Here is a 24,132-nt window from a genome sequence, read left to right as displayed (position 1 = left end):
TGTTGGTCATGTGAAATTGTTCCACATCAAAACACATGTTTTTTTATTATTGTATGGCCTGAATTTTGTTTAACATTCTTGATGCCAGTATACTATGCTGCACACTCACTCACCAGTTGATTAGGCACACAATCAAATAAAAACTACTAACATTTATTATCATATTCTGCACCCCTTGTTTGTTTTTAATGGAGGTGGATATAATATTTCCTCACATTACCTCAATGTAATGTAGTCCAATACAGCACCACCACTGACTTTGGTCTCAAAAATGACTATAGATGGTGGATCTCCACCTTTCTGACAGTGTCAAATGAACATGCAAAGAAACTATTTCAGGATTAGTTTGTACATACCTAATAAACCGTTGACTCAGTGTAAGTTTTAATCACGTGTTTTGATTTAATTTCAATTAAAAAAAAAATCTTCCCACAGTTTCAATGGAGACATGATCCCAGATATTTTTGGAGTCACCGACGTGTCAACCGCTGAAGTCTGCTATCTCACCAACAGGTAATTTAATCATTCTCAAAGTCACTTACAAACATGTGTATTTCTAAAGCTGTCATACCTAGAGTTACTCTCTAAAAGGTTGAGCTTTGAATTCCGCTGTTGCCTTGTGGTTTTTCTCTCCTCTAGAAATCCAGTGTGGCAGAATGCACTGACTTCGCCTGTCAACATGCGCATCCCTCATTCTAACGCTTTCATTGACCTCAACAAGGACTTCACCGCTGGTGAGTCAGTGATGTTTAAGCAATGTCTAACCATGAGAAACAAATGTAAAATGCTTTGTTTTTTTTTTTTTTGGTTTTTTTTTGAGAGCACACAGCATACTGTTAATGGAAGCTGTGCTCAACCCCACACACCAGTGTTATCAGATTAAAGCCCTTGCATTTCTAAATATAGGAACATTTATATTTTAAGCTGTCACAAAACCTCATTCAGATTGACAAATTGTCCGTTTCAAAAACCTACATCTCTTTCCACTTGTTTACAGCTGATTCCATTGGTAATCAATGGAATCTGGGTGATTATGTGTGAAAAAATAATTACAGACAGGTGAATTAGAGGTTTAAACTGGATCATGTGACACTAGAAATTGAGTGAAGTACTATTTTTACACTTGGATTATATGACAGACTTTCTTTAAAAATCTAGAAAACAAATCAGAATTCCTGTTTAATCCCTATATTCTGCTAGATGAGGGCAGGATTTAATGGAAGTCTTTGGAAATGTTGCCTTTTTTTGTCTCAGGCTGATCATTCTCTGAAGTCTTGAGCCAGTTTGTTAGATAAGCAAGCTTAGCTGTTTGTTTAGCTTTACAAATTCCCCATACCATTGGAAAGGCAAAGCTCTTATAAAAGTTATAAAATAATCAATTTTCTACATTATGGAAACAAGGTAAGTATACAGACTGTGCTGTAATTAGATAATACCTAAATGTAACTCCACATTGTGTCATTGATTCATTACAACTAGCCGAAGTCCTGAATTCCCACCAGGTATTTTTATGTTGTGGCTTATTCCTCCACTGTGGGCTTTCAGTGTTTCCCTACATGGATCAATAATTGTTATTAATGTGTTAGGAAAGACCCAGGTATAAAACAAGATACATACAATCAAATTCTGTATCAAGATACAAGAAACTAAAATGGAACATAGAGAACCAATGCTGAAATGACAAATCCTTTGGGGTGTCAGTGCTGGGAGGCAGTTTTTAAAAAGGGGTGTAATTCTGCACATTTAATTACATGCTGTCCTCTAAGGACTGGCATGCTGTTGGCATAATTGGTATTTTTGTTCATACATGTCTTCTCTCAAGAGCTATACACCAGAAGGACTCAAGTATACGTGTATTCCTTTATAATCAGTTCGGCTTTATAGTACTCCCATCAGTTCTGAACTTGAACAGTGCGCCCGTATCCACACAGATACTCTGCCAACACCAGCGTCAGTGGACAGTCATGATGTGGTGTTATGAGTAAGGCCCATAGCTGTAATCGCAGACACACCACAGTACTCACATTGGTTTTACGTCTAGCTGGATGTACATGTACTGTATAGTCCTTTGAAGTACGTTGAGACAAAGTGTGCACAGCAAAAAAACAGATAATAATAAATAACACTTTATCTGGAGGTCACTCCTGGAATGCATTAAAATGTTGCAGCATCAAAGTAAGAGGACCCAACTGGTCAACTGACTCACTCAAGTTGTATTGTCCTCTTTCCTGTTTGGTGTTTAAGTCATGAAGTCATAACTTTTTTTTATTTCTGCTCTTCCATCCTGAAAACAGTGGTATATACTCATATTATTATTTTTTTATTTAAATGAAAAATCTGTCCATTTAGCTGTGTTTATTTAGGTTATTGAAAACTTTGTGAAAATTGGTGGAAAAATGAATCTGTGCAAAAACATAATTACATAATACAGCATGTAAAACAGGATTACCAAATTTTCCCGATGCCTGGTTAATGAATTCTCTCCGGACCAATGCTGACCTCTATTCTTGCTTTCAACACTTCTCAAAATCTCATAGGATTCAGAGATAGTGTAGTTGTAAACTGGAAATCCACAGATATTGCTTCCTGAAGTGTTTTCCACAAAGTTTCTCCTGAGATAAGTCCAGGACCCAGACAAGACACCATAACATATATTTAATGTCAGCAATTTTCAAGTTGACTAAGAGAGAAAGGAATTGCCATTTTCTTCACCAGTGAATGGAGAAATCGCCCCTTTCTTGTTTTACAGCATCTCGCTCCTGTCCCTTTGCCCACTAAGTGTAGCGCTGTCACTTAGACTTATGTGAGGACTCTTTTTCCCTCTGGAAACTAATCCTCATGTTTAAGGTAATCAGAAAGGATTTAGTCGTGTCATACTCACTGCAGGTATCTTTTTGTGCTGTGTGGTTTTACTCCAAGGGCTGTCACAGTTTAACCAGAGCAGATATTAATTCATATTTAATCTGTTTATGGATTAGGAGAAAGTCAATAAATTCTCACTTTTTGTGCCTGACTTAAAGAAATCCTGGTTGCAATATATTGGTGTATATTATTGATATTAAAAATGTAAAGTTTATTTTTTATAGTTTGATATTTTAGGTTTGTTTTAGTACAGATTAGATTGTGTTTTGGATTGAGTATGCTGCAGCACATCATTAAGTCAGAGTGATGGCTTGCTAGTGAGCCCGTCCTTCACCCTCTTGGCTCTGCACAGCTTGTCTATGCTGTAGAAAGCCACCTCTTACATCCTTTCCAGTACCCATGTGTGAACACACACAGACACAAAAGGGCAGTGATCATTAAATCCATGTGACTTCTTAAGAGTGTTCAGCTGCGTTCAGATTGCTGTGGGTGAATGTGCTGTATGAGCAGAGGAGGAGAACCAGCGGAGATAAAAAAAAAAACCTGCTGTACATCTGGTGGATGTCAGACTCTTTGGCTGCCACTGTCTGTGGGGGCATGCAGATGGAGGGAGAGAAAGAAATGTAAGCAGGAAGTAATGGAAAAATAAAGCTGAGTCAGAGGAGAGTTTGGATGAATGGATCGAAAGAAATGATGGTAGGAGAGATAAAAGGGCAGAGGGAGGGTAGGAAGGCCATGGGTGAGTCTTCAGCATGGCTCAGTGCACTGTCTGCTGTGACCACCTGCTCCTCTAAGCGGTACCAGCTGGACCATCACAGTGTGGCTTAAGCAGGGAGAGACTGAGTTTTGAAGACAATCTGGGTCCGGCTAGTTAGCCAGTACAAAATAAATCACAGTTGGAAGCTTATGACTTTTCAACTGCCACTGAACAAATAAATAATAAAGAGTGTGACCAGTCATGTTTTCATGATGAAAAGGTGGAAGAAAAGAGACAGATTTAAAAAATATCAATGGAGGGTGAAGATCTGATCATGAGTGACAAACAGTTAAGGGCCAACAATGGAAAATGTGTGATTACCCCCAGATTTGAACTGGGAATGTTGAATTGAAGAGCAGTGATAGGTCAACAGATGTCAAGGGTGTAGTGGTAGAATAGGGGATGAAGAGTTCAGAGATATAAGCTGGTGTCAGTCCATGCAAAGCTTTAAAAACCAAATAGAAGAATCCTGAAATCAATTTTGTATTCCACTGGTAACCAGTGAAGAGAGGCCAGTTCAGGAGTCATGTTGTTCTCTGCTCCAGTGAGAAGTCTCGCCGCTCCATTTTGAATCAGCTGCAGGCAAGATAAGGCTGATTCCTACATAGAGAGAATTGTAACAGTTAAGACAAGAAGAAATAAAAGAATGTACTATGGTCTCCAAATCCTTAACATTTGAGTTGATTTGCTTATCATATTTTAACCCAGAATCAAAGATAATGTGTGGGAGTTTACATTCAGTGTTAGAGGCCCAAGGGTGTTTATTGTGGTGTTATAGTATTCTGCAGGGCCAAAGATCAGGACTTCCGTCTTTCTCTGATTTAGCTGTAAGAAGCTTTTTGACATCCAGGATTTTACATTGTCAAATTTACCAAAGGTTTTTGCAGCACCTCTAGCTGCATAATTTCATCTCTCATAGCAAGTAAAGACGCCTTTAAATTGTGCAATAATAATTTGTATAAGATGAAGGTATGGATGCTCATTCATCTTAATTAAGACACTCAGAGTTGAGTTACTGTGGTGAATGAGTGTGAAACAGTTGCAAATGCAAATTGCATAAATAAGGAAGAATGACAAAGTTAAAGAAAACTTATAAAATAGATTTCACAGAGCCCTCATGTAGCATTTTGGTCCTTTCACTAGTGGGGAATTACAAGTCTTAATGTAGCCCATCTTGATGTGCATGTCTGAAATTACTGTAGCGGGAAGGGGCCTATTATACTATTCAAAAGTAAATCACAAGACAAAGTGCACAAAAACACATTTAGACAATCATCAGTTATTAATATTTATGGAATGCCATTAAGGGGCAGTTTTAGAGGCAGTCTTTCATTTGGACATTTTACCTCTTACAATTTTTATCAAGGTTTTGATGTTGGGAAGCCCTCAGTGTCCCCTCTATCACCTACTGGTCTAGTAATACAGTGAGGTATTTTGTTAGTGTGGTCCAAGGAGGATGAGAGGTGTTTCAGGGCCGTGTCACGACTCCAATCTCAGTCCAATGTCATAGCTGTAAACAGTCCCATGGTAGTGTATTGGCTGACCCCACTATGTCCACACTGCCAGCGAAAAAAAGTCTGGAATTGTTTCCTGGCCGGTGTCAAGGCCTCATTTAGCCCGTTTATTGGACTCTCCAGCCAACTAACCTGGCGGCGACATACTGCATATGGCTCGTAATCTCTTTTGTTACAATCGTCCTTCTCCAGCCAGTGTCTAACAGCACCGCATTCATAACAGCTTTGTGTTCATGCTCTTTTGTTTCCCAGTTATTTTCTCTTTGTCCTCGCACACTAGGGGATTTCAGGTCTCTTTAAGGCAGTTGTATTTTTTCCCAGCTCATTCTATGACATTTGTACTTCAGTAGATAATACATTCAAGTGTCAGGGGTCAAGAGATTAAAGAAAGACGGGACAAACACATATCTGCTGGGATTGTCCTCAGTGAGAGTAAATCATGCCTTCAACATTTTGGCCTAACTGCCTCAAGCTGGTCTAAGAGTTAGCACTTAAGCACATTGTTACCATGAAACACGTTGTTTGTATAGTTTAATACTAAACTTTTCTTTGCACCACAAAAGAAAGATATCATTAAGCACTGAACAGGCTTTGTTGCTGTTCTGTTCTGGTTACTGCTCACCACAGTGACAGCTATGTAATTAGGAGGAAAACAGCTTTTGCAGGACAGCCAGGGGGTTCAGCTTCATACAGTAGATGGCTGATGTGAGCAGGTGCTTCAGTAGCCCCCAAAGCCTCTGTAATCATCAAAGCCAAATGACCATAGGAGGTGTTCTTATCATTTAAATGGTATACACCGGGAGAATTTGCCTGTATTAGATCAGTTTCCAGTACAGGATCACAGTAACCCACAGGGGCCATATCACGTCATGTCAATTCAGAAAGAGCACCGGTTGGCAGGAAGTTATCAGAAGCGCGATAAGAACTTGTTTGAGGGAAAAGGTAATAATTGCAAATTATTGATGCCATTTTGGGCAAAACATGCACAAAGACAGCAATACTGGCATAAGAATCCATTGCTAGGCAACGGGCATGGCAATGGTCTGTGCAGCATCCAATTAAACTTGCTCTTTGTCGAAGTGGCTTGTTGATTGACTAATGATGTGGTGGTGGTGAGGGAAAGAGAACAGATTTGCCACCTAACAAGGATGGCCAAGAAGAAGAATTGATTATACAGGGATTAAGTTTACATTTGGTTGATAGAGTGAGGCATTTTTAATAGTAGTTTTAGTAATCGGGGCACTATCACAGAGAGGTATATACCCATTGAGGTTATGTGTTATACCACAGGAATTATAGATAATGATAATGGAAATCTAATAGTAATAGTGGTTGTAGTAAGTTATAGTTGTCTGACAAAAAATAAAACATACCTGCGAAGATTTTAGGTGATCAACTGTTGGCTGCCCTGATTTGTGGAAGCGCCTGATTATAGGCCAGGTAATTTTGAAAAGTTCTCTTCATTATACCAAAATGTATCCACTTCTGTGAGTGTTTCTGAAAAGCTCATATTTCAGGGGAATAAAATGTTGGCTTCATGTGAATAGAAAAGAAAATAAATAATAATTTGGGCTTATTTTCAAATATCTTCACATTCACTAGTCTTTACATTCCTTCTCTACTAGAACAGACGAGAACATCCCCCCTTGCTAAACCCTCAGCACCCACAGCAACTTGAAGCCTTCATCTACATTAATGCATCAGTTGCATTCACTGCTGTTGCTCACGTTCTAATTTCCCCATTTTATAGAGATTTGGAGTGAGCTCACAGGCATGTTAGGAGCGCCTGGTGCGATGCGCCAGCCCTTTGAGGTGTGTCGTTTGTAGCATCTCCGCCTCCAGGAAAACTGGTGCAGCTCCAAACGGGCAAAAGAGACGCTGTGTTTATTTTGGTAAGCATGGGTGTTTTTACAGATAAATGAATAATAGGAATAAATGAGGCAGAGCATTGCTTCTCTGATACGCACAGCACTGCGACCATAGCCTGAGGTTATACTGTCTCTCCACGTTCTGTCCCAAAATAAATTCCTTTATAAAGAAGACTAGATGGACATGTACAAAGGGCGATTCTGGAAATAGCTGTATTGATGTGAGTCACTTCTGTTTCATTTTCAACAACCCACACTCAGGTATTTTGAAGAAATAAATCTTCTTTGATTTTATCAATATCACCCTGCCCTTCCAATCACATACGTGATCATACATTTTTTAAGCTGTTTATGGATGTCAGTGTCCATCTGTTGGTCAGTCGATCGGTCCACTACTTTGGTTCAGAATGAAATATTGGAACAACTATTGGTTGGATTGCCAGAAAAAAATTGTACTGACATTCATGGTCCTCAGAGGAGGAAACCTGCTGACTTTGGTGATCCACTGACTTTTCCTCTAACACCACCATGACGTTGACATGTGTGGTTTTGATTGAAATATCTCCAACTATTGGATGCTGCAATGAAACTTGGCAAAGACATTCATATCCCCCTAAGGATGAACTGTAATAACTCGTGTGACCCCTTAACTTTGCATCTCGCGCCATCATCAGGTCAAAATTTTAATTGGTTCAATACTTTGGTTTATGGCCAAATACCTTCAATTCTAGTGACCTTCCCAGAAACCTCAGCTGTACTTTGTGTTTAGTGATATTAGGCAAATGTTAGCATGCTAACACACTAAGTTGAGATGATTACCATGGTAAACATCAAAACTGCTAAGCATCAACATATTAACATTGACACTACGAACATGTTAGCTTTCTTGCATTTTAGCATTCATCTCACTGCTGTACCTAAGTAGAGCCTCACAAAGTTGCTAGCGTAGCTGTAGACTCTTAGTCCTATTACAGTATTGTTGGTATTGTTTGCCTTTACTAGCTAGTTAAGAGCAACAGAAGATATGATGAGTGAAACAGTGCAGATAAAGCTCCCTGGTTGAATTTAAACTTAAGGATGTTTTGGTCACTTGGTTTGTTCGTATTCATCGTAGACTCCCAGTGTTCCAGGACATGCCATTCTTTAGGTTTTAACTAAGGCACAAACATAGTTATATTGATGGATACTACAAGTTTATATCTGCACGTTTTGGTGCAAAGCTAAGCGTTTATTTACATCCGTCTTAATATGGTGTGTGCTCTCTGTAAATTTAATTAGTTTACACAAATAGAGACACAGAGACACGTCACTATATTCAGCGCTACTACAATGCACCTCACTCTTGATGTTGGCACACTGCAATGATGGATATACACAGACAATATATTCGTTCCGGTTCGTAAATCAATGAGCTTTCCTATGCTTGTTACAGTATTTCCGTGAGCAGTTTCTATTTACAAACATACACACATGTGTAGGATAAAGAAAGTCTTGTGAGCAAAATAGGATGGAAAGTGTGTGTGTATGAGAAGGTTCGGCCATAATCCTTCCCATAGCTACTGCACCTACGTTGTTCCCTGTAATGGTTTTAGGAGATTATTTCTTCCGGGAATAGCATTGCTCCATTCTGCGCTGGTGTGTTTTGCCATGTTTGTGAATGAGCCGTTTTGATAGATCGGGGTGGAAGTCGCACCGTGTGGAGTAGGGCTACATATTGGCTTAGAGATGGATTTGTTCTGCAGAGCTTTTCACTTTGTTCCTGGCCTGGATTCTGCATTTTATCTGAACGTGCGTGCGTGCATGCATGTGTGTTTGTGTGTGTGTGGTGGTGGTGATGCGGGGGAGGGTGGGGGGTGTGTTCATGTGACTGTGTGCACATCAATCAGGGTGTGAGGTACAGTTTACTGATGTTCCTGTGCATATATTAGTCGTGCATATATGCATATCGGAGGCGACATCAGTGTGTAAGCGGTACGTACTTAAACAAATGAATGTGCTTGTGGTATCGGGTGTGTATATTCAGATAAACCAGTGTGGTTGCCATGACATTGACAGACAGCAATCGTTCTTTATTGAAAGTGTTGTGGCAAAGTTACTAAGCCAGCCATGTTGTAGCCTCTGGGAACAAATCTGTTAGAGAAAAGCATCTTTGAAAGAAACCTTTCAACCCTCTCAGCCTCTGCCAGACATTTTAGCAGAGAGGGAGAACTTGACATATTGTCATATTTCACTGCATTAGCAAGTGAAGTGTATGTGATGACACAGCTTACCCTGACTGTTCCGACAAGGTAGCAGTACAAATTTATTTTTTTAAAGGTTTCTTCTTCTCCTCTCGACGCTATAGTAAATCGTCTTTGTGGGCTTTGGGCAAGTTTGGAAAAGCTCGTTTCACAGTCCGCTGGTTCCTTGCTAGCAGAGGGACAGGGCCACATATCAATGGATGTGGCCAGTGAAGATTTGGCTCCACATCCCACACAGTCCCCTCTGTCCCTCACCTCTGAAAGGGACACTCTGACAATGTGCATTTAGCTATACATTTTAAGAAACATACTGAAATGCATGTCCAGTCAAGTGAAGGAACATTACAAAAATAAAATCAATACTAAATTTCAGCAATACAGAGAAGATAATAAATTCGTTCATTTAATGTGCTTTTTACTTGTTTTACTTTTACTTTTTACTCATATTGGAAGGGACAATGTCACCCTCATCAAACCATTCTTTATTGGTTGCCTTTGTTTTAGAATTGTTAGAAAGGTTTTATTGATTACTTTTAAGGCTTTGCGTGGCCTGGTTTCCAGTTATTTTTCTTATTTTTTTTTATTTCTTGTGAGCCTGAGGTCTTCAGGCAGAAACCTCCAAGCTATTCCTGTATGATTGTGAAAGGCTAAAGGTGAGCAAGCTTTTCCTGTCAGGACTCTACAGCTTTGGAATGACCTTCCCGAGGCTCTCAGCCTCACAGTATCGGTGTCATATTTTAGATCTCTTCCTAAAACATACTGTAGCTGTAATGTAGAGGTCTCCACAGGTTGCCCTAGCCTACAGGTACAATTTGGGTTCCTTTTTCAAGGCTGCAAGGGACCTACTGGCTGTCATACTGTAATGCTCAGTCATGGTGAAGGCTTGATAGCTTCCTTTTCGCATGCCATAGCTCACCATATTTTTTCCATTTAGTGTTTCAACTTAGAATTATTATTATTTACTTTGCCAGTCTGTCCATTTGTCTTATGAAGCACTTTGTTACTGTTTGAAAAGACATTTTTCTCCATCACCAGACATCACTAAAAGTCCCTTAAGGAGTATATTTCCCTTGTTAGCATTGCTATTTTGCCAAGTTTTGCACAGGGCTGAAATGCTATTGAGGTTTGCTGGAGGGCAGCCTCTTTCTCATAGTCTGATAAGTGTCAAAGAACGGACATAACCAACTTTAACTAAATATCACTGCTGGAGCAGGACAAAACTCGAGTATGCTCTCTTTAAAAAATGAGTGTGTCTACTGCAAGGACATGTGGCATTGAAGAAGTTGAATAGATGATGCCAATGAGATGAATCTTCATAGGTCATATTATGTCAACCAAATGTCACATTTTTTGTATCAGCAATAGTGGTAACTATTTTTAAAGATAGTTAAAGATTTTTAAAGATTTGGCATTTGCTTGTTTGGATGAACCAAGGATTTAGGCTAACGATGTGACTGTGTACCCAGCCTGCATCAGTTTCTACACATTATATGTTGTTTTCCTTTTCCTAATGTTAAAACAGGCAGAAGATATCAGTATACTGCACTGCATATTTGCAGACTAACCTTATCACCTTGCGTCTCTCTGCTCTCCACACTGTGAGTGCAGCAACCCTCTCAATGTCTGTTGGAGGCAAAGTATCTGTTTCACTGGTGACGGCTGTGACATTTCCTTCAGAATGCCAGAGGCCCTCCCCCTGTCCAGCTGAGGCATGGATCAGTCTGAGGGTTAAAGACGAAGGGAGCAAATCGATGCAAACAGACGAACACAGAGGGCTTGACTGATAGGCTGCAGGATGGCTTATAGCAGGAGTACAGACAAATATACGCGAGACGCACAAACACAAGAAACAAGCGAGTGCACACACACACACTTACTGCTTTCATCCTTCTCATTTTGCCTCATTACTGTCAGCCTTATTCAAACACACACATACACACACACACACAACGTGGACATTTGTCTCCCAACCCCCATGAGATCAGTCAGCATGGCGGCCTTCTTTGAGCCCATCTCCCCAACAACCCCCAAGGGGGTACAGCACACTGTGTGTCTTCACGTGTCTACGTGTGTGTTTGTGCCTTTGTATGTGTGTGTATTTACGTCCTTCTGACAGCCAACGGGGGATAGGAGTCACAGCTTGTTTGCTGAGTAACAGGCTAACAAATAACCTGCTCAGGGGCATTAGACACACAGAGAAAGGAGAGGATCAGCTCTGTCCATCTGTCTGTCTCTCCTTTTCTTTTTATCACTGTATCACACTGTCTGTCTACCTTTCTTTCTCTTTACCCATCTTCCTGTAGGTTCCTCTCGTCTTACACTCATACTTTTGGCCCAAACACCACTTTTTGCTCCCGCACCAACACACACTCAGACATGTACACAACCCTAATGGCTTGGAGCACGGTGATGATGAGTGAGACAACAGCACACATGCACAAACACACAAAGCATATCGGGCGCTAATGCAGCAGCCGCGGCGCTGGCTGTCAGTTCCACTCTGCACTGCAGCCTGGATAAACCGCTGTTACTGCTGCTTCAAGGCCTTTTACAGGTGTAAGGAGAGCAGCATAATACTGATGCTGCTGTTACTGTTGTTGCTGTCCTCAGATTCCCCTTCTAGACTAAAAAAAGGATGGACAGGGACTGGATTTTGGAGTGTTTGGATGAGGAAAGTATCAGGGAAAAGAAAGGAGAAAAATGAATGATGTCTCCATCATCAGGATTTTCCTCCTCTATTTGACTAACAATGTCATGTTCTGGCGTTTCCAAACTGAATAGACAGTGGGGTTGCATTGTTAGTTTATTCACCTATATATTATGTATGATATCTGAGACATTGCTGATTGGATTTTCAAAATTTGCAGTAATCCAGAGGAGTGATTCAGCTCCCCACTGTGTTCTGGCAAATTACACAGAACAGCACAGTTACTACAGTCATTGTTTAAAGAGAAGAAAAATAAAGGTAGCATGCTTGTTACTGTTTGTGACAGAGAGGGTTTGTATCCATCAGAATGATTATATTTACTGTTTTCTTTAATGTATACAACTTGTTTGACCAGAAGTTCCTTTTTTTTTCTCTCTAGTTTTAGATGTAAGGTTAAGTACCTCGCTCAAACAGTCCTGAGTCCTGCCATACTTGCTAAAGCCTCAGAAATGCTCACTTAAATGATCACATGGCCACCCTTGCCACTCTGTGACACAGTGCGAAGAAGCAGGTGAAGAGAAGGACGAAGAGAATCAAGGAAGAGAGACGAGTTCAGTTATGAAAGGAGTCATGCGGTCATCCAATTCCAATATACAGTCCCGGCACCATCCAGCACAGCGCAATCAATAATCGTGGCTTTCTCCACTAGCGGTCATGTCCTTTCTCATCTTTGCAACAGTCTTCACACTTCTGCTACCATACAACTACTCCAGAGCCATTCAGCATACAGTATATAATGTATCTTGTAGAAAGAGTTTAAAAACCGTCTTTATATATATGTATGTATGTTTGTATGTGTAGATATAGGCCTCGGCTTACTTACTGACCTGACTTTTATTGTGAATCAACGTTGAGGCCTCACCGAGCCCTGACACCTCCATAAAAACGCACCAGCACTTTTAATAAGCTGCTAATTGGAAGCTTGCAAGCACAGGCTGGCAGAATAAAATGACTACTCATTTTAGTGAACATTGATGAGGCTCGCGGTTGCCGCAAAGCTGAAGGCAAAGGACGCACGGAAAGGAGAGTGTGGGTGGGTTAGTACGGTGTAGTAGGTATGAGTGTATGTGTGTGTGTGTTTGTGTGTGTGTACTTGCAGTGTTGGGCGTGAGAGTAACAGGCGACTGGTGTGAACAGAGTAATTAGCTACAACTCTACACACCATCTCTCCCCCCACGCGCCCCCCTCGCTGTTCTGCTCTTTTAGCCAATTTGAGTGTGCAGCATTATTGTTCTTTAATAATCTGTTTCTGTGTGGAAGAGAGAAAAAAACAATACTGTGGAGGACTGGTCTTTTTTCAGTTAGTTAATCCCTACAGTGAGGGAAAAAATCATACCATTTTCAGCTGCACTTTCGATTTAATGCATTGAAAATCGCCCAGAAAAAATGAAATGTGTCACATTTTTGGAATGTTTGTCGGGATTTCTAATGAGAAACTGAAATGATGTTTAATGAAAGATTTCTTCCTGCACTCAAAAGACTGACTAAGTATGAGGTATATTCACATGTATAAATGCAAAATTGCCATTTTTTTTGTCTCTGCTATAAGATTGTAATTGATGATACAATCTTGGTTTTCTTTTCTGTTGACAAGCCTTATTGATGTACTGTTAATATCTAGCGTTGGTCCACCTGGCAGGTTCCAATCCTGTGGTTTGAATTTTGCCTGTGTGGCTGCTGCTTAGTTTACATCTCCCTTATGATTTGTGCCTCTAATGTGCTCATCCATTTGTGCCGAGTCACAAACCTGCGACAGTTCTCAGCTCACTGTACTTCGGAGTCATACCACCTCTTGATCCACAGCAATGATGCTAGTGTCCTGGTCTGCAGAGTATTGCAGATAAGCAGGTACGTGTGTGCATGTGAAAGAGAGAGAGAAACAGATAGAGGGAAAGGTGATAGTGAGACAAAGCAAGAAGATAACAACCTCCAGCTGTCTATTCTCCTCAATGTCAGAGTTCTCCTTCTCTGCCGAGGCTTAGCACCCGCCTAGCATCACCCTATCTGTTTATACAGAGGCTAATAGGAAGCCTGGTCTTTATCCCCACACTGCGGCTCAACATAATGGAATAGAGAGACATAATGCTGCTCGAGTCAAACAGTCAGTGGAGGCCTTTAAATTGCTTCCAATCCCCTTAACAAATCTGATGGAGAGGCTATGAATAACTCAAGGACCGCTCATCTCCCCATGCTCTGCTTCTCTTCTTCTCTTCTTTTCTCTTTTTTCCCTTCTCCTCCCTCTTCTTTTCTCTCTTCTCTTCTCTCTTTTTCACTCTTTTCTCCTCTCTTCTTTTCTTTTCTCTTCTTTTTTCTCCTCCTCTCACCCCCCTCTCCAGAGAAGTGAAAGAGAATTCTAGACCTGAGTATCAACTTGGATACTTTACTCCTCTTTTTTAATTAGGAAGTGCCTGCTTACTGTTGTATGCAAAAGTTTGGACACTTGACAAATAACATATATCGGTGATTTTTTTTTTAATTGAAAAGATGTAAACACAGCCTCTCTAGGATGTGGAACATAAAACATTTTTCAGCAAACATTAATGCATAAACACATTGAACAAAAGTTTGGGCATCCTAAGAGTTCTGGAGTCACAGATTCTTTTTACAAGGTGTCAGTCTTTAATCAGCCTGTTAGGCCTGAGGCATTTCAACAATTATCATTAGGAAATGTCAGTTGGTGCCAGTTTCAAAGCTTTACAAATACTCTGACTCTTCAAACTTTGTGTGAACGGTCAGCAACCATGGGTTCCCCTAAGCAGCTCTGTAAGACTAAAATGAAAGATATTGATGCCCATAATGCAGGGGAAGGCTACAAGAAGATAATAAAATGTTGTCAGCTTGCAGTTTCCACACTGAGAAATGTAATTAAGAGGTGGCAGTTTAGGGCAACTGTGGAGGTCAAGATGATATCTGGAAGACCAAGAAAAGTCTTGGAGAGAACTCCTTGTATGCTGGTCAGAAAGGCAAATTAAAACCCCCGTTTGACTGCAAAAAACCTGCAGGAAGATTTAGCAGACTCAAGAGTGGTGGTACAAAGTTCCACTGTGCAGCGATGCTTGCACAAACAAGACCTTCATGGAAGAGTCGGTTGAAGAAAACCTTACCTGCTTCCCCATCATAAAATGCCAACGTCAGAAGTATGCAATGGAACATCTACAGAAGACTTATGTGTTTTAGAAACAAGTGCTGTGGACTGATGAAGTTAAAATAGAACTCTTGGGCCACAATCAGCAAAGGTATGGTTGGAGACAAAAAGGAGCAGCATTTCATGAAAAGAACACCTTGCCAACTGTTCAGCATGGGGCTGGATCCATCATGCTTTGGGGTTGTGTTGCAGCCAGTAGTACAGGAAACATTGCACAGGTGGAGGGAAGAAAGTATTCCACTAAATAGCAGCAAATTCTCGAAGCAAACATCCCACCGTCTGTAAAAAAGCTGAAGCAGAAAAGAGGATGGCCTCTACAACAGAATAATGATCCTAAACATAACTCAAAATCCATTGTGGACTACCTCAAGAGACGCAAGCTGAAGATTTTGGAACGGCTCTCACAGTCCCCTGACTGAAACATAATTGAAAATCTGTGGGTAGATCTTAAAAGAGCTGTACATGCAGGACTGCCCAAGAATATTGCAGAACTAGAGGCCTTTTGCAAGGAAGAATGGGAGAAAATCCCAAATACAAGAATTGAAAGACATTTATCTGGCTGCAAAAAGTGTTTGCAAGCTGTGATATCTGCCAGAGGGGGTGTTACTAAGTACTGACTATGTAGGATGCCCAAACTTTTGCACATACCACAATGATGTTTTTATTTTTATTTTTTAATTTTTGCTCAGTTTATGACATAAAAAGTATCTACGCATTTATGTTTTCTGATATTCCATATCCTAGAGAGGCTGTGTTTACATATTTTCAATTAAAAAATCACCAAAATATGTTATTTGTCAAGGGGTGCTCAAACTTTTGCATACAACTGTATTTTTACTAGATTGATCTTTTACAATTCCAGTTTAATTCTAGTTTGAAGATTGACACAAACATCACGTGCCTGCAGCAAAACCAAGTTTTATGATAAAAATGTGTGGGGGGTAAAAAAAAGTTTCTCCAAGAATTTTAATTTTCCTCCTGAATGGATACAGAGAACACAGAATTGACTCCATGAGGTGAGATGACTTGTTGAAATGACTGCCTGGTGGAGAGTGCCCTTCAAGTTTAATTTCCCATTTCGAAATGTTATTTTGCCTTCCTGTCACACTACTTTTACAAGTTACTTCCTTCATTCTGTCCTCTTTATTGCATATTGTCTTAGCATCATTTAAATCTTCCTATAGTCCATTAAGATTGATAGAGCAGATGGACTGGGTGCCAAAATATTAGAATCTGGTGTTTTAATTTACATCAGAAGCCCTCAGCACCAAGAGAAGAAAAACACCACTGGAAATATGTCTTCTATAAGGTTCTGGGAGATTGCAGGACCACTCACTGTTGTAGATATTAAAGTCTCACTGCACACCAACTTTAAAGTTAGAGTTATGATTTGTTTTCGCTCACTGATGAGCAAACCTTATGTGGCTGGATGAGTATGTCTTGTCTCCAAAACACTCTTTTATCTCATATTGAAATAAAGATTCACTTCTAGTGATCTGGTGTGTTTTGAAATTTTAACTTTGAGTGGAGGAAAGCATATCAGTGTCAATACATAGGTTATACTTTTATGTTAATAACTAAGGCCCCTTTCATAGCCACCACATTTGGTCCGGACTTTCGGACTTGTCAGTTTGAAAAAATGCCAAAATTACAGGTGTGAAACCTCCCCTGGACTACGGTCCAGACCAAACAGCTGAACCTTGGTCCGACGAAAAGCGGTGGTCGGGGTCCGGATCAAACTTAATCATGGTTCAATTAGTTTCTAGTGTGAAAACATTTTTTGGATGGTTTGGACTTTCCAACCAATTACAGGAATTTCCAGCAGGCAAAGGAAAAAGGAAAAATGAGCTGCAGTAACACATGGAGAGAGGAGGAGACTGAGTTTTTAATTGAAATATGGTCCGACTAAATTATAAAAAGGCAACTGGAAAAAACTCATAAAAATGCCGACACTTTCCAGGTATTTTCAAAGTGGGTGAGAGAGAAAGGATATGAGAGGATGGGAGAGCAATGCTACCTGAAGATAAAGAAACTGAAAAAGCATCACCAATGAGAAGGACAAATTTCCTTTTTATGACACGAATAATAATACAATAATATTGTTATAGTGGCAACGAACTGAATCTCTTAGATCAGTTTTTCTGCATTAATTCAAATGGCGACAGAAGGCTACCCGCTGAACTGACAAGATATCAATGTCATATGCACGCCCGTGTACAAACCAATCAATGTCAAGTACAGGAAGACGTAGTCAACATCAACAGGTGATGACAACAGGATGTAGGTATGTCATGTTAAGTTCTTCAGTGTGCTGCATAATTGCAATGTGAAACCAAAACTAACCGGATCAAATGTATACTATGTAACAAAAACATGAGCCTTGATTCAGGTGTAAAAAGGCCCAAAGACAATATTTCTTTTGAAATTATTCAGACCCTTCCTTTCAACAGTCTGTGTTATAGCTTTTCCGGCTTTCCCGGCTCTTTCAGTGTTATGGTTCACCTTCACAGTTCTCATAGTGTCGTTTTCGGCCTCAACAGGCAGGCAGGTACAAATCTCTAAATACCCACTGTACAGTACCTGCCCATCACCAAATAGCAGACAGACAATGTAAGTAACTAGCTGGTGAACATAGTGGAATATTTAGTAGCTTAATAGCCGATATTTCACATAGATGTTGGTGGAGACCAAATACACAGCTAAAAGGAGAGTGAATATTGGACTTAGATTCATCAGATGGCTACAAACATTACTCCCAATGAATGCTAATATTGCTCTGTCTCTTCCGTATGTGTAAATAACTGTTGGTTAACCTAAAAGGTGAGAAAGATATCTGTTATTTCAGGTTTAAAGCCTCTTTTTGTTGTTTATTATATTTTATTATAAAATTCATTATTGCACTAACTCGCATGTGGTTGCAAATGGTTTAATCCCAATGAGGTACATTACATGATATGGTGTCTAAATGCATCCAACAATCAGTAAACACCTGCCTTACCAGTTCATATCATGCTCATCTAATGGAAACAGCATAGAGCCAATCAAACCCACCACAGCATGCTGGTATTTGTCCAAACAGAAACAGCACAGAGGCCTCCAGTACCTCCCCAGTTCTTCAGCATGCTGGTCGGAGCTACAGTTTACCTTGTTGTGCTGTTTGTTTTAATATACTTGAGCTGTGACAGTCGCTGCTCTTAATACCCTGTTATTAGCAACCGACACACTTTCAATTATTCTGTTAGCGTGAAAGGACTGGCTGATTGTAGATGATTGGATGGATCACAACCCGACGACAAAGAAATTCACATGCGGATGCACACACAGACATTTAAATAATGTGCTGAAACCAGCCATGCAGTGTGGGGGCGGATGTACGTGTGTTTATGCAGGCTGCTCATCATGTATTCGTACGTGTGGGTGTGACAGTGTGCTTTTTGAAGTGTCATTCGTAGGGAAGAGACAATTTAACATAACTGACAAATCTGAGAGAGTGCGCGAGAGCAGAGGAACGCGGAAGAAATAATCAAGTGATTATAGATTGCCTCTTTTGCAATTAAGAGATCTGCATTTTCTTTTCTAGTGATTTGTTTTGTAAGCCTGTTTTGTTTTTGTTTTTTTTCTATTCACATGCATGTTGAAAACTGGATGGCCCTCTAGCATCTTGTATCACTCTCTCTTTCTCAGTCTCACTTCCTGTCTCTCTCACTGTGTGTTTTTTGATGCCTAGTGTAGCCGTTGCTCCAGCCTTCACAGTAAGCATGTCTTTAATTATCTGGCGACATGACATACCACTTAGAGTTCTGAATCCCTGTTGCTGTTACGCAACCCCACCCGCCCACACACAAACACATTTATATACCTCAATTATGTATGCATCTTTCCTGAGTGGTGGAGTATGACAGCTCTATTAGCTTGTGCCTTGAATGTGTGTATGTGCTCATAGTGCAGAGTGCCAGATCGGTTGTGGCGTTTGAATCGTTTTAGGTCTGGATGTCTGTAGTTTGCTTATTGTTAACCTAAAGATGCTATATTAAACTGAATGTATGAGACCGTATCCAGGACAAATGTAACAGCTGCGCAGTAGAAGAAGCTTGAGATTAAGTCTTATAGCAGGACTGTAAATCCAGGTTGAGACCCAGTATTATGTGTTTGAAATTCTTAAGTGATTCTGTGAGATGAAAGTCGTCAAAGCAATATTGTAAACATCACCACATCAACAGCATTAAGTTGTAAATAAAAATCTTAACAGCAGACAAAAAGCTTAACATTAAATGAGAGAGCAAAGAAACCAAGAACAAAGAATCTATGATAGAAAAAGAGAAAATGCACAGACTGTTTAATAGTGAGAACACAGAGAATTATGGACAATGAGTAAAAGTATCTTATAAAATGTATTTGCATGAAGACACTGTGTTGAAAGGTTTTCTAATGAGACTGCAATAATCAAAATAGCACCAACTGAGGATTTCATAGGGGGTTTAACACTCAGAGATATTGCCAAGCAGTAGTCCAAATCACACTTTCAAAATAATCAATCCAGTTTTAAATTCAAACCTAATTCACATGGCCAATTCACAAGAGGCTGGCAGTTGCATTTTAGAATAATTACAGTATGCATATACTCCTAAAATCATACAAATAAATACAATCATGTCAAAGGAAAATTTTGGAGGGAATATTCAGGCCAATGAAGCCTGTTTACAGCAGCACTCCTACTCTTCTTTTTCTTCTGAGCCACTGATTGATGGGATTAGCAGGCTTTGATGGTCGTGTTGGTCAGCAACAATCATACAGGTCTAAAAGGATTACTGGAAGGTTGTCATGATACTGGGACAGGCACAGTGCCTGTTTGATGTCACCAGTGTGACCGCACAATCACCTCTTCAAAAGGTCCTGTGCATGTGACCTTCACTTTGGCAGTTGTTCTGAAATGCTGGCATTTCTGTTGTCTTTTCTATTACTGTTGTACAATTGTTACAACTTCCATATTAAGAAAAGTTTAAGAAGGTTGGATATACAGAACCATTCAGAAGTTGGGACACACTTTCTCAGTCAGGTGAATGGGGAGGTGTGTCCAAACTTTTGATTGGTACTCTATATTTCAAAGTTAGAATTCCCTATATGTTGACTTATCTAAAAGATTTTAATGACTGACAAAAGTGTTCAGAAAAACAGGTAAGAGTAATAAAAATAGAAATAGAAGTGTATTAGTATCCAAGCAGCATGCACACTGAATACAAAGTAGGGTAAGACGCATGAGCATCTTGATTACACACTGGACTTTCACTTAAGATCTATTCTGTTTGATTCCTCTCTGCTCTGTTTTGTACTGTTCCTCTTTATTATATCTCTTTTAACTTGAACGAGTCCCTAAAAGCCCCTTGGAGGCCCAGTAAAAGTCTCTAGAACAGTAAAAAGTGTTTAACTTAGTGATGGTGGCAGCAGTAAGGTTTACATTGCTAGCTAGCTAGCTCTTTATGAGACTGTGTAGAATACTTTCTGGCATTTACTGTGAAAAGGTGAAAGGAGAGTGGAGAAGGACAGTGCACTGAAGAGGATAATGTCAGAAGGATCAAATTAAGATTACCTTATCGCTCAAAGGGAATTGGCTTTTCTGTCTGTCCGTATTCCTCTTGACACACACATGAAACTGTATTCCCTCCCAGGACAGATCAGAGAGCAGGGTCACCTGTGGTGTGATGGCAAAGAAGAAATCAGGTCAAAGTTTAGAGTTGTCTTCAATATGCAATAGAATAAGTTTCTAATTGGACTGACATTTACTGTAGTAACACATTGGAAGAAGAGAAATTAGCGCAGAAAAGAGTTTGGCAGCAGTAAACTTGGGGAAAGAGAGAAGAGGCACATAGTGAGATTAGCAGCGAAGAGGGGAAGTGCCCCCACAGCGAGAATGTTAAGTGTTTACAAGATGACGATCTCTCCGCTCCTCCGACTACCCCATGCCTCTCTCACTGACACACCGCCATCGCACCTAATCAGCCAATCACGGCTGGATTCTGTCTAAGAGGCCTGATTGGCTGATTAACCAAGCTCATCAACACAACACCCGCTGAGACTGAAACGCACACGGTAACATGAGCAAGTACATACACACTACGTGCAAATGACTGAGTGTGCCCTGTAGTGTGTGTGCATATATGCATAATCTATGTATGCATTTGTTATCTTCTTTGCATTTGTGAAAGATTTTAAATCTGTGTGGGCACCATGTATGTCCACAAAGTTTGAAAGATTAAAAGTTGAACTGTTTTACCACCTTAAGCATCAAAAAAGTGGTTAAACTTTGTTTCTAAGTCTTCAGTATTATTTCAGATGGCTGTGTGTACATGTGGGTAGTGGTGGGTAGGTGGGGGTTGGGGGTGGTAGTAAGAAAGAAAATGATTTTTTGGAATTAGTTTTACACAGCTGCACAGTCGTTGGGTTAACATAAATAAATACCATCATTTCCAGCAGTGAGTAAACACAAATGCACAGAGCTTAAAATGACATTTTTGGAAGTATAATGATTTACATGTAATCTTTTAATTATCTAAGTATCTGGCAATCAAATCAAAAACGTATACATTCTAATCTGTATCTGGTAATAATCTGTAGCATACAAACTCCATCAAAACAATATTATTTACTGCAAGGAGTGGGGGGGGGGGGGGTGTTAAAAATGATACCTACCTCAGACTCCCTTACATGGCTGACAAGATGTCCTTGGTAAGTACAGCTCTCCAAGAGAAAGTGCTTCCCCTCAGCTGAGTTTTTCCTCAATTGTGGGGCTGACTGCAGTTGAATCCTGTGATAACATTTCAGAGCACATCTGTGAGAGTACAGGGGCTGGCTCAGATTGGTATGTTCAAAAAGGACATACATATAGTCATTGAGGGTGAGAAAAATTCATTTATGTGTTTTTAAAAAAAAAATCTATTATATATTTAATTGTTTTCACTTTAGTAAGGAACTATGCTGCGGCATTTTGAAGTGGACACGGTCTGCAGTGGCCTCTGCAATTCTAACACTGGTTACATACAGGATTACTATAATAGCCTCTATCATTACACACAACCTTCTTTCTTCCTGTCATTATTGCTCCACCCTTTCTTCCCTTCATTCATACCCCCGTTCCATTATCATTCCTATTTTCCTATGCAGAGCACGGCAATGTATGCAGTACAGCAGGGCCCTACGGCAGATCAATGCCAATATTTATTTCATGTCCTATTACAGGGGCAGAACTGCAGTCCAGAGAATGCAGTGATGAAAGTAAATGTCCTCTCCCAGAGAGGCACAGAGAAACCGCATTAGAAGTGCAGCCTGCAGCCTGAGCTTCGAGAGCGAGGAATATGAGTACAAGCTCAGGTTATAGGATTCCAATACAGCAAGCTACAAGCATTACCAGGGGGTGAGGCCTCCAGAAAGTGAAAGTGAGCAGGTGAAATCCTGTTGCTTTCACTGAGAGATTCAACCCAAAATCCTTTTTCCTGCTCTTCAACAGTTCTTCTTCTACTGCTTAGACAAGCCACATTTATCTTCATCACTTTGGAAATCCCACCTACTGTATGTTGAACTACTACTGCCTATCAGTGTCACAGTTAAAAGGAATGTTTAGAATATATTAGAGTAGGCAATATCCAATAGTATATAATAGAAATATTATACATATAAGTTGCCACACTTTTTTTGTTTGGTTTTTTTCATGTTTTTTTTATGCCAGTAAGCTGTATGAATGTTAACATGATCATGTTTGAATAGTCCTGATATTTACAAGTATCCTCTGCATTATGCATCATTTGGACAGCACAGAGTATTATAATGCCAATTCTCAGTAGAAGTTTGACAGAGACTGAGCATTTTTTCTTTTTTAGTCATTGTCAAGGAGATGTATAAATAAAGCAAAATTAGTTGTCCAAGCAATTGCTTTATTGACCTGTTGTTCTTTGTACGTGATCAATTCATTAAGTCCATATAGGTGCAAAGGCTCACAGCTACAGTGCAGTTTACATTTCTATTGCTGTCATTCCCTCTCATCTGCAGCATTTTGAACATTGAAGATCAATAGTCACTGCTCCGTGTTTGATTATAATTGCCTGACTTAACCAGCCTCCATTCTGTCTCTCTCAGATTTATTCCTGACAACCGATGGGTCGAAGTTTGAGACGTGGATCAGCAAGGTAATGAGCTTTTTTGGACTTGTCTGACTTCTGTTTCCTTGTCCCAGTTTTACTTTTCGTATTGTTGAGCGAGTCACTTCACTGCTTTATACCTCTGCAATAGGAAACATGATCACTAAACATTACTTTGTACAAATCAGGTCATAGCTTTTTAGACTGTCGCTTCTCACATACTGTGTTGTATTATAATAGCACATCACATCGCTGTATTAACATTTCTATTTTAACTAATACAACATATAACTTTACTTTTATAAATGCTACTCTCAAGTTACCACAGCCCAGTGAAATGTAAAATTTCCAATCCCCAAATGGTATTAATATAAAATGAAGGATGGAAAGCAAAATACTTTCTCAGATTCTCAGAGAGGATGAAACCAGCAAATATTTATTACGGTTAATTGATTATCAAAATAATAATTGGTTTGGGTTCCATCAATCAACTACTCTAACTTGATAAGCCGACTGATCAATTTAGCAAGGTGTCTAAAATATCTATTTGAAAATGTTTCTTAATTTTCAGCAGAGCAGATGAAGACAGTTGATCATATATGCAGCAAGAGAACAGTAAAACTATCTGAACAGGTGTGTCCATGTTTTTTGGTGTGCCATCATGTGATCATTATAGTTAACAAATAACTGTTTCCCAAACTTTATAACTTTATATATGAACCAGTCATATATAATAATAAGTATGATAAATAAGTATATAAAATAATACATAATGAATAAGAAGAAGAAGAGTCAGTGTCCAGCTACGCTATTGAAGTGTATTTACCTGGTCTAATAGGCATGAACTAAGGGCCTTCAGTGTGGCCCCTCTGTTCATTTCCGTGTAACAAACAGATCTGCAAAGCTTTGG

General features: G+C 39.7%; 1 protein-coding gene across 2 annotated transcripts in view; it reads left to right on the top strand.

Annotated features, from left to right (window-relative positions):
- The window catches only part of itfg1 (integrin alpha FG-GAP repeat containing 1), a 148,507-nt gene that overhangs the window by 3,745 nt on the left and 120,630 nt on the right, over nucleotides 1–24,132 (top strand). For both annotated transcript variants that reach the window (XM_067596020.1, XM_067596011.1), the window contains exons 5-7: nucleotides 436–513; nucleotides 640–734; nucleotides 23,221–23,270. In XM_067596020.1, the coding sequence (XP_067452121.1) occupies nucleotides 436–513; nucleotides 640–734; nucleotides 23,221–23,270 (223 nt within the window). The remainder of the gene's footprint in view (nucleotides 1–435; nucleotides 514–639; nucleotides 735–23,220; nucleotides 23,271–24,132) is intronic.

The sequence above is a fragment of the Thunnus thynnus genome, chromosome 1, assembly GCF_963924715.1.
Source record: "Thunnus thynnus chromosome 1, fThuThy2.1, whole genome shotgun sequence".
Lineage (NCBI taxonomy): Eukaryota > Metazoa > Chordata > Actinopteri > Scombriformes > Scombridae > Thunnus > Thunnus thynnus.
The sequence above is the reverse complement of the archived record's forward strand: the minus strand, read 5'-3'. Positions and strand labels throughout refer to the sequence as shown.